At 49.9% G+C, this 11,164-nt stretch overlaps 2 protein-coding genes across 2 annotated transcripts in view; one reads left to right on the top strand and one right to left on the bottom strand.

The window, feature by feature from the left end:
• ints6 (integrator complex subunit 6) overlaps positions 1–5,032 on the top strand; it is an 18,009-nt gene extending 12,977 nt beyond the window's left edge. Inside the window, exons 13-19 of the mRNA XM_062456426.1 lie at positions 524–647; positions 740–882; positions 1,196–1,385; positions 1,500–1,853; positions 2,439–2,532; positions 2,848–3,471; positions 3,899–5,032. Coding sequence (XP_062312410.1) covers positions 524–647; positions 740–882; positions 1,196–1,385; positions 1,500–1,853; positions 2,439–2,532; positions 2,848–2,941 — 999 coding nt within the window. The 3' untranslated portion in view covers positions 2,942–3,471; positions 3,899–5,032. The remainder of the gene's footprint in view (positions 1–523; positions 648–739; positions 883–1,195; positions 1,386–1,499; positions 1,854–2,438; positions 2,533–2,847; positions 3,472–3,898) is intronic.
• On the bottom strand, positions 5,002–9,051 carry serpine3 (serpin peptidase inhibitor, clade E (nexin, plasminogen activator inhibitor type 1), member 3). The gene is made up of 8 exons (XM_062456427.1): positions 8,738–9,051; positions 7,106–7,339; positions 6,534–6,773; positions 6,238–6,436; positions 5,918–6,018; positions 5,736–5,822; positions 5,539–5,622; positions 5,002–5,281 (listed from the first exon to the last, which is right to left on the bottom strand). The coding sequence occupies exons 1-8, from the start codon at positions 9,003–9,005 to the stop codon at positions 5,229–5,231; spliced, it is 1,266 nt and encodes a 421-aa protein (XP_062312411.1). The 5' UTR covers positions 9,006–9,051; the 3' UTR covers positions 5,002–5,228.
• Between the last annotated feature and the right edge of the window lie 2,113 nt (positions 9,052–11,164).

The raw sequence follows: 11,164 nt of genomic DNA, 5'->3' as shown, positions 1-11,164 counted from the left end.
GATGGTCTTCTGTAGTGATGGTCTGCCGTAGTGATGGTCTGCCGTAGTGATGTTCTGCTGTAGTGATGTTCTGCTGTAGTGATGTTCTCCTGTAGTGATGTTCTCCTGTAGTGATGTTCTGCTGTAGTGATGTAGTGATGTTCTGCTGTAGTGATGTTCTCCTGTAGTGATGTTCTCCTGTAGTGATGTTCTGCTGTAGTGATGTAGTGATGTTCTGCTGTAGTGATGTTCTCCTGTAGTGATGGTCTGCTGTAGTGATGTTCTGCTGTAGTGATGTAGTGATGTTCTGCTGTAGTGATGTTCTCCTGTAGTGATGGTCTGCTGTAGTGATGTTCTCCTGTAGTGATGTTCTGCTGTAGTGATGTTCTGCTGTAGTGATGTTCTGCTGTAGTGATGTTCTCCTGTAGTGATGTTCTGCTGTAGTGATGTTCTGCTGTAGGGATGTTCTGCTGTAGTGATGTTCTCCTGTAGTGATGTTCTGCTGTAGTGATGTTCTGCTGTAGTGACTGTGTTCTGTGTGTAGAGCGTGAAGCCGCAGGGCTTCAGGAACGCCTACGACATCCCCAGGAGCCACCTGCTGGACCAGCTGAGCCGCATGAGGAGGAACCTGATGAAGGGCAGCCTGGTGCTGACCGGACAGGACCCTGGTGAGACACACACTCACACACACTGACACACTCACACACGCTGACACACTCACACACTGACACACACACGCTGACTCTCCCCCCCCCCCCAGACCAGCTCCACAGTGTTCCCGTGGCCCAGATGGGGAACTACCAGGACTTCCTGAAGGCAGCTCCTCAGCCCCTGAGAGACGCAGACCCGGAGCAGCCCAAACGCCTGCACACCTTCGGCAACCCCTTCAAGCTGGACAAGAAGGTCTCCTGCTGCCCTCTCCCATCCCCTGGTCCTCTCTCCTCCCCTCCTCTCTCCCCTCTCCTTCACTCTCCTCCTCTCCCATCCCCTGGTCCTCTCTCCTCCCCTCCTCTCTCCCCTCTCCTTCACTCTCCTCCTCTCCCATCCCCTGGTCCTCTCTCCTCCCCTCCTCTCTCCCCTCTCCTTCACTCTCCTCCTACTCTCCTCCCCTGCTCACTGTCTGAGTTACTGAGCCCCTCCTTAGTCCACTTGTGATTGGTGCTCTGCTGTGATCGATGCCATTGGCTCCTAACCCCCTCGTCCGTGTCTCCCCCAGGGCATGATGATCGACGAGGCGGATGAGTTTGTGACGGGGCCCCAGAACAAGGGCAAGAGGGCGGTGGGGGACAGCAGCATGCAGGGGGGGGGGGTGCCCAAGAGGCGGCGCTGCATGTCCCCCCTGCTGCGCCTGGGGAGGGCCTACTGCCCCCCCGTCACCCCCCCTGCCAGCCCCAGACCTGCCTCAGGTACCCTCTCACACATGGGACTCACACGCCTGCATTATCACACACACACACACACACAGGGGCCTTAAAAAAACGTTTGATATATATATATATATACCCCTCGTCACCCTGCAGACGCTGATTCCAACCACAACGATCTAGAGGACTTCCTCATCCACCTGAACCACAACCACTACAGCCCCGAAAGAGTCCCCGACCAGGATGAGGAGGACCTGGACGAGGGCAGCCCCTCCAGCCTCGAGGCCCAGGACAACCACGTCCTGCTGGGGGAGGAGGAGCAGGGTGGCCTGGGGGGGGAGGAGGAGGAGGGGAGGGACGGGGAGCAGGAGGGAGGGGACCTCCTGGAGGAGCGTCCGGCACGCTACCCCTCCCCTGGGGCCCTGAAGAAGCTGATGAACAGCGAGAGTCAGGAAGTCAACTCCGAGCTCCGTTCCCTCATCACCAAGGAGATCAGGAAACCAGGGCGACGTACGTAGCCGTGGTGACGTGGCCTTCAGTGGCTCACGCTCTCCACTCTTCTTCTCTGGTTTTCTTATTGCCTGGTTTTATGTGCCTTCTAACCCGCTGGGGGAGATGGTGGATTGACATTCATGCCACACCTGATGAATGACTAATTATTTGTCTCATAAAGTATTACTAGATAGTTAATTGCATCTTAAGGCTTTAGTGTTTGATGAAACAAGTGCTTTTCTGTAAGGAGCTGCATAACCTGTCCTCACCCTAGTAGCTGCTGACTGGAAACAGCATATTTGTTGTCCAACTTCTGCAGTTGAATTCACCTCGCAGGCAATTGTAGCCTTTACGAAATTATGTTGTGACAACTTTGTTCCTTTTGCAGTAATAACACAAAAAAAAAGACTAAATTAACACTGTTCTCTGACCCATTTTCCCTACAGACTAAATGGTTTCTATTGATTTTAGCCTTTTCAGGGAAGAAAATTGCAGTAGTCTCTGTATCTAACTCTCTCTCTCCATCCATCCCTCTCTCTCTCCACCGTCTGTCACTCCCCCCCCCCCCCTCTCTATCCCTCCCTCCTTTCTCTGTTTGTGCAGACTATGAGAAAATCTTCCATTTCCTGAAGCAGATCCAGGGCAGTCTGGACACTCGCTTGATCTTCCTGCAGAACATCATCAAAGAGGCCGCCAGGTTTGGAGCTCAACCCCCTCTCCACACTCACCTCTGATAGGCTGGATGACTAGCCTACCCCTCCACACTCACCTCTGATAGGCTGGATGACTAGCCTACCCCTCCACACTCACCTCTGATAGGCTGGATGACTAGCCTACCCCTCCACACTCACCTCTGATTAGGCTGGAGGACTAACACCTCTACGCACATTTAATAAGGAGATATTCAACAAATTTGCTAGAATCCTTGACAGTTCAAGCTTCAAAGAGTCTAGTTTACCATCAGTGTTTTCTAGCAGGTCTGCATCGCTCACACGCTCCTTTATCTGTGCAGGTTCAAGAAGCGGGTTCTTATAGAACAACTGGAGAACTTTCTAGAAGAGATCCACAACAGGGCCAACAATATGAACCACCTGGACGGCTTCTGAAGGGGCCCTGTTCCAAACCCAACACCCGTACCTTAACCCTGCAGTCAGCCCTGTTCCACCGGTCTGCACCCCTCCTCACCAAACACACAGTGGGTCAGTCCACTCCCCTCCCATGCTCTTAGTGGTGATGGATCGGTCCACTGTGGAGCCAGAGGGGGGTTTAGAAACCCAGTCCCTTACCACCTCCATGAGGTAGTGAGCATGGATACATAACAAGCATTGTACCACACAGGGATGGAAACCAACCCACCGAATTAACCTAGTGTGTGTCTGTCTGACTGTGTGTGTGTCTGACTGACTGTGTGTCTGTCTGACTGTGTGTGTGTCTGTCTGACTGTGTGTCTGTCTGACTGTGTGTGTGTCTGTCTGACTGTGTGTGTGTCTGTCTGACTGTGTGTGTGTCTGACTGTGTGTGTGTCTGTCTGACTGTGTGTGTGTCTGTGACTGTGTGTGTGTCTGTCTGACTGTGTGTGTGTCTGTCTGACTGTGTGTGTGTCTGTCTGACTGTGTGTCTGTCTGACTGTGTGTGTGTCTGTCTGACTGTGTGTGTGTCTGACTGTGTGTGTGTCTGTCTGACTGTGTGTGTGTCTGTGACTGTGTGTGTGTCTGTCTGACTGTGTGTGTGTCTGTCTGACTGTGTGTGTGTCTGTCTGACTGTGTGTGTGTCTGTCTGACTGTGTGTGTGTCTGACTGTGTGTGTGTCTGTCTGACTGTGTGTGTGTCTGTCTGACTGTGTGTGTGTATGTCTGACTGTGTGTGTGTCTGTCTGACTGTGTGTGTGTCTGTCTGCCTGTGTGTGTGGGTGTATGTCTGCCTGTGTGTGTGTCTGCCTGTGTGTGTGTGTGTGTGTCTGCCTGTGTGTGTGTGTGTGTGTGTGTGTCTGCCTGTGTGTGTGTGTGTGTGTGTGTGTGTCTGCCTGTGTGTGTGTGTGTGTGTGTGTGTGTGTGTGTGTGGTAGACAGCTCCAGGAGGAGGGATTTCCTCCTGCCTCGGGGTTCAGACACGCTGGTCTCATTTCAAACAGGATTCTGTAGCTTTGCTTTTCTTACCACCCTTTTCTTCTTCTCCTTTTTCCTTTTGCTCTGTTCTACCTTTTTATTCTCTGGGCAACAAATGCCTTTTTCCATCTGAGTTCCTTTTACAAGTTAACCTTGGTTGTTACTTTTTAAACACTCCACCAATTGAAACACTCCTGTGATGTTTACCAATAAGAACCAGTAAATCTTACTGGTCTCTGAAATCATATCAAAAGTCCCTCTGTTTCAGTTAACCTCATTCTTCTTATCTTTCACAGTCACGAGTTTAAACAGTTTAGTTACCCCTCGAACAAAACGAAAACCCTATTTCCGTGACCGTTCGATTGACAGGATGCTGTGTAACTGTCAAGTCTGCTCCACACAGGGAACATAGCTCAGGAACTGACTAGAGCAGAATGGTTTGCAATAACACTGTTAGACTAGTCCAGTGTTACCCTGTACCGTCGAGGATGGCCTCATTGTTACATTGAACATATCTGTGGTGCTGAAGGCATCTCTCTGGAGTGTTCTAGAAGGACAGGGGTCTCAAGTGGTCTTGTGTTCAGGTACCTGCCTAACATTTGATACTGTTATCCTCTCATCATCTTGCTCTCTCTCTCGCTTTCTCTCTCCTATCCCCCCATCGTTTAGACAGGGACCAAATCTTTGCCATACTTGTCTTGTTGTTTTTCACCGGGGAGTTCTACCAAAAGACAGTATTTTGAATACGCTGTATAGATGTAAATACATTTAGAGAACTATTTAAAGAGAATGTTCAGTGGAAGGCCTTTTTGTAAGTATTTCCATGAATAAAGTTTCTATTTTACACTGTGAAGGGCCATGTAAATAAAAATGACACATTCTGTAAATATCTCCTTCACTTGTGTGACATGACAGTTTTGCATTCATCGGTGGAGTGGCAGCAGAGGGCATCATTATAATGATGACAGGAATGCAAGGGTAGCTCCAGAAATATGTAGGAAAAAAACTTGTTTTATAGTTTATTTGCCTTTGCTAACACGGCACTATTTTTAAAAGGCGGTGAAATAAATGACCAAAACACTTAAGGTGTAAAAACAACAGATGTATTAAAAAAGATTTATTTACAGATATGTACAAAAAATAATGTCCTTCTTCCTGAAGTGTCTGTGTACCCTCCTGTTGGTCCCCAATAAATACTGGTAGTGGGTTCAGGCAGGTCAGGGGGTGCGTGTGAGAGCGCGAGAGAGAGAGCTTGAGGGAAGTTTCAGAGTATGGTGACAGTCCTGGGTCCTAGGGTGCCTGATCAGCAGGATTTACAACACGTCCCATGAACAAGATGGATCCTAGAGGAAAAGAGAAGAAATGTGTAACCGCAGACGACGCTCTCTGAAGGCCAGTTCACACTCCCCAAACACCAGCAGCCAACAGTTATTAGGTTGTGTTGTGTTGTGTTGTTGTGATGTGCCTGTTGGTGTTTATTGGGGAGGTGTGTAAATGACAGTTACCTCTTCAAACATTCTAAACCTAACTGCCAACAGTAGAATGTGCGGTGTTGGATGTAGTTCCTCTTATAAGGTATGAGGTGTTCCAGGGCTCGTACCTGTGCTGACTTGTCGCAGCAGGAAGAAGAATGGCCGGTCGGCTTTGAAGACAGCAGCACGAGAGCGTTTGAGCAGCACCATGGCTGTGGGAGAGAGACGTGCCCTGTCACACACAAGGTGGGAGCAAGGTGTGGTGCTCTTGGTGTGTGTGTGGAGATGTGTAGTTGTCCTGGTGATATGTGGTATATTGTCTCACCAGTCACTGCAGAAGCCTTAGTCCCGTCCTCAGTAACCTCTATCCTGACCTCGTGGAACGCATCCGACACGTAGAGACCCTCTTCAACTACAGACAGACAGACCACTTAGTTACATCATTGAAAAGCATTTAACCGAATGCCAAATATCAGATTTGATTGAACTCAGCAGGTGGAGCCTTACCTGCCATCCCACTGAAGTCTGCTGCCAGGGGGTTGAAAGCGTCGCTGATCCCCATGGAGGGAAGCACAGAGCGCAGGTTGAACCTGTTTTGCATTCTGAACCTGCAGCAGAGAAACAGGTGTGAGTATCATCTTCTCAGCACCACAAGAGCTGGTGATTCATCCAGCCCAACCACATACACACACCTGCACACCCAATGAACGTTTCACAACACATTGAAGAGAGATGGGGTCTCACCACACAAACCACGAAACAGGGTGAAACGCCTGCTAAACGAACACCGTATTGAAAGAGCTTGGCCGTGGCGCTGGCTAGGCTACCTGGGCAGGAAGACGTCCATTTTGGTCCTGCGGAGGCCCGTGTCCCAGGCGGCGACGCTGCGGGCTGTGATGTGGCTCTCCAGGGAGGACAGCGGGCTCTTCCTGTCGCTGGGCAGCGCCACCAGCAGGCTGAGAGCACGGCCCAGGTACGGCAGCTCCAGAACCGTGTAGCGCTGCTCGGCCACGGTGCGGAACTGACCTGGGTCAGGGGAAACGCAGGGCGACAGAGTTGAGGGTCGCACCCGTGTCTAGTGAAACCTACGCCCCTTGGTGTTTTGATGTCGCTCCTCTCTTACCAAAGTTGACCTCGGTGGCCTGGTACATCATGGGCACCTTGACCGCACTGCCGTCCGACAGGGTGAAGGGAAGGTTCTGGGTGTCGGTGAAGAGGAACTGCTTCTGCCACACGCCTCGGAAGGCCACCCTGGTGACCAGGGCCATCTGCGGCCGCTGACCCCACCAGGAGGCCTCGCCCTGGGCCTCGCCCGAGCCCGACAGCTCCCTGGACTCACCAGGCTGGAGGGGTAGCGTCTCGTCTGGACATGGGGTTAAACATGAGGACAGACTGTTGTAGTTTATAGAGGTCAATAGCAACATAGCAGTTCACGGAGGTCGCCACACATTTAACATATCGAAGGACAGCATGTATTCAACTCTGCACATATATTGTTACCGAAAACACATTTACACCTCAACATCTCAAGTGCATACATAACATACAGTAAGACAGTCTGCTCAGTGTAAAGTTGTTTTGATGGTAAATGGAAATGTCTGGTGGTGCTTTCACTGCAAATCAATTCAGAGCTCTGCAGTAATTGTGCCTGTGAGGATTTGACATATCAAATGCTGTTTGGGAATTTTGGCTAACCGTTGCCATGGTTTCGTTCCCACTGGTCCAGCTGGTTGCGGGTGTGGTTGGGCTGGCTGAAGTTGGCCCGGGCCAGACTGCTGTTGCCCCAGGCTGATGCATGCTGGGTAAACTCGGTCAGCAGTTGAACGCCGCTTTGGACGAATAAGGAGCTGGAGTGACGTAGCCGCACACCCTGACTGGAATTACCCACGTCCCCCTGTGACCGCAACAGGAAGTTCTGCACCTGCACGTCTGGAGACGAGGGGAGGAAGTGAGGTCACAGGTGAGGAAGGGAACTGAATGTGGTTATTAAACAAAACATGGGATGATAATTAAAAGTGACGTGTTATTCAGTGTCATCATGTGACAAACCTTAAAACACACTAACTGTGAAACAGAGGTCCAGGTTTAGGAACCATTAACAAATATGCATACTTGGGTGACTACACACTAATACCATAATAGCCAATTTAATGGTAATTTGAAACAGTTGACTAAACTGCTGGAATTACATCCAGCCAAAAATTCAGTCTAACTCTCAAAGGCTCAAATATTCTTGATACCCAAGCGCAGGGTCATTGAGTTTGTCTGTTGACTTCACAGAGCGCTGTACGCACAAGTATCAGCCACGGCAGTAGAAAAGCACGACAAAGGCACACGTGCCTCCAGATATCTTCATTGAGTCTCCCCCCAGGTCACACCCCCTGCAGTGTAACAGTGGCCTCTCGACCCCAGGGCCCTGCTGCCCTCTGGGTAATGAGATTAGAGCCAGAAGGCACCAGGCAGCATTACGGCTCCAGACACCTCCCTGCCCAGCCTCCACGGCCCAGCGGCAACACTGCCTGGTACCAGCGGCAACATACTTCCTGGGGCCAGCAGGGCAAAACCTGGACTGAGACCAAGGTAGAACCAGGTCAGAACCAGGACCAGGGCAGAACCTGGACTGGGACCAGGGTAGAACCAGGTCAGAACCAGGACCAGGGAAAAACCTGGACTGGGACCAAGGTAGAACCAGGTCAGAACCAGGACCAGGGCAGAACCTGGTCTGGGACCAGGGTAGAACCAGGTCAGAACCAGGACCAGGGAAAAACCTGGACTGGGACCAAGGTAGAACCAGGTCAGAACCAGGACCAGGCCAGAACCTGGACTCGGACCAAAGTAGAACCAGGTCAGAACCAGGACCAGGACAGAACCTGGACTAGGACCAAGGTAGAACCAGGTCAGGACCAGGGCATAACCTGTACTAGGACCAGTGTAGGGCCAGAGAAGGGCAGACCCAGGGTCTGCCCTTCTCTGAGCAGAGTGCACAAACAAGGCACCGGGATCCTAGAAACTTGCTTGCTTCAGCAAGCCGGCTCTCCCTGTTCTGGTCTTCCTTCGTTCTCCAGCCATAATGGGATTTACATGCTATATTATTTCTAATACAGAGACCCTGGGATTCACACTCCAAGATTTCTATGGTCTGAACTGGGTCACGTGTCAGTGCCAGCAGAAAGCAGCACCAAACAAGGGTTATCTAGTTCCCAGGCCGAGCACCAAGTCCCATCACGTCCATCCATTTCCTTGACATCCAGAAGAGTTCCCAAACAAAACGATGCCCCTTTGACCTCTGGGTCCAGTGTTTGTGATTGGTGCGTTGAGCTGACCTACCGTTGGCGTTGTAGCCTAGCCCCGCCTCCAGCTGAGCCAGGGTGTTCCGGCGCGCTCCCAGCTGCAGCAGCCCCAGGGACAGAGACACGCTCACGGGAGACACGATCAGGTTGGAGTTGTTCTCCGTCTCTGTGAGCGTTTGGTAGAGGCTGACGGCGAACTCTGTGTGCAGCTGGCTCATGCTGTCCTGGAGGCTGCCGTTGCCCTGGCAACTCCCCGTCATCAACCAGAGACAGGCGAGGAGCGAGGTCATCGACAGACGACACATGGTCTCAGCGACGAAGGGTCAAAGGTCGGCTGTTGATGATGTAATGAGGGGTGTTCCTCCAGAATGAGTCACTGTAAATCAGTGCAATTTTGATAGACAATATGCTCACATTTACACCCAGCTGAAGTCAACATGTGTGAGTGTAGACTATGATGCCAGTGGATCGTCAGTGTCTGAAATCTACTTGTTGCTGAGGCAACTGTCTTGGTGGGAGAATGATGGTGAAATACCAAGACACAGCAAGTAGCCAGTTATCATGACACCTATTTCACATATGCTTAGCTCAAGATTAATGCTGTAAAGCAAAAACTACGAATTTAAACTTGTATTGACCAAACGACTTATTTCCTTTTCAAGGAACATCTTCCATTCAAACTCGCACCGTGTTTCCAAACCTAGGCCTCCGTTCATAAAATATTTGTAGTCTGATAGCCCGCAAGACGAAATAGCCCCCAAAAATCTAAAACGAATGGACCATTATGGAATGTGTCATGATATAATACTATTGAAAACTAATCGAAATGTATAAATATCGGGGTCTAACTCCTCAAAAAGATATTCATTCTCCAACGCATTTGCTGCAGCCAATCACATAAAGCAGGTGAGAGTGCGATCTGTCCACTTACCTACAACTGATCCTCTGTATCCTCTGTAAAGTCCACTGTCTGTGTCACAGGTCAACGTATTTGCATGTAGCCTGACGTCCCTGTCACCTCTCCTGTCACTGTGTTTCGTACTCCTGTCCGCTCTTTGAGTAACTGCTTGATTGAGCGAGCCCTCAGTCATAAGACCGTGTTTAAAAGGGAATGCTCCGTGTTTGCGGTCTCTATCGGCGATGTCCGTACCACTCGGCCAGAATTCCTGCCGCCCCGGCGCTATAAGGAGCCAGGCAGGGGGAGGCATGTCGCCGGCCAGCAAATCCGCAACCGAGCTGGGGAAAAAGACGCACACACGCGCGCGCACACACACGCACCCAAAGATAGTCCTTCCCTTACACAAGCAGCTTGCTCTTTGTTGTGATGATCAAAAGGCATCCCGTCAAGAACACTACGCATCATCAAAGTGCTGCACCAGCCCTTCCAATTAGCACACACTCTGGAATGTGCCGCTGAAGCCCCTGTCAGCAATTTTACAGTGGTTTAATTATTAAAGCAATCGATCTGAGGAGCATTAACTGAGTCATCTAAATATGTCAGACAATCAAAGGAGGACTTTTGAGGAAGAACGAAGGATTCTAATGTAGCTATTAATTATAATAAATTAGAAGAAAATATTGGCCACATGGTTTCCTTAGACACTGGGTGTTGTTTATATGTGGAAATAGATTCATATGTTCACATATTTGTGCGTTAGTTGGGGACTAACACCTATGCATATCCCAATTCTTCTGGTAGGCCTGTGTGTAGAATATATAGCAATGCAATTTATTTACGACATGTTCACCAGACAACAGCTAATGGACTTGTTCAGAACCCGCATGAGGAGGATCGTGTTCATTTGAGGAAGGGTGTTCAAGGCCAGTCTGCTCTAGAACATGAACTTTCATCTTCCCCCCCGACAATACTTTGTAATTAGTGCCCCCATCTCCAACTTGCGTCAAAAAACAAGTGCACATTTTCCCATGGTAAACTGAAGGCAAAGATGGGTCATGATTGGTGGCCATCAGGTATTTGGCCGCTCTGCGGAATGGGATTCCGCCCATTACCGGGACTCGACTAATTAGTGGAGCTAGCTTGGCTTCATTGAATGGAGTTGCCACATTCTTTAATACCTAATGTTCCAACTCCGACACAGGAATTTGGAATTTTAAGGACTTGATGGGATCGAAATGTCATGGTAGTTGACCAAAGACAATCGTTTGAACAGCCGCCAAGATAAACAACAGCGTTTCATCTTGAAGGCATTCAAACTAACAGTGTGACTCCGTGCTGACAGGGGGGGCGAGAGAGAGAGAGAGAACACTTGGGATTTAGAAGTAAGGATTCCTGTTCTCGGTTGGTGATCCCTGGTGTGATTAAAAAGCAGGAAGACAGGTCAGAGATAATGTCAGTGTGTTCCTGGAGGACATAAAGCACAGCAAACCTATTTGTCACATCAGGTGTATTAGAAGGTTATTCCTCATACTCTTCAAAATTGCCCTTTTTAGGGTAGTTTGTCTT

The sequence above is a fragment of the Osmerus eperlanus genome, chromosome 3, assembly GCF_963692335.1.
Source record: "Osmerus eperlanus chromosome 3, fOsmEpe2.1, whole genome shotgun sequence".
NCBI lineage: Eukaryota > Metazoa > Chordata > Actinopteri > Osmeriformes > Osmeridae > Osmerus > Osmerus eperlanus.
Note: the sequence above shows the minus strand (reverse complement) of the source record. Positions and strands in the feature narration are given on the sequence as shown.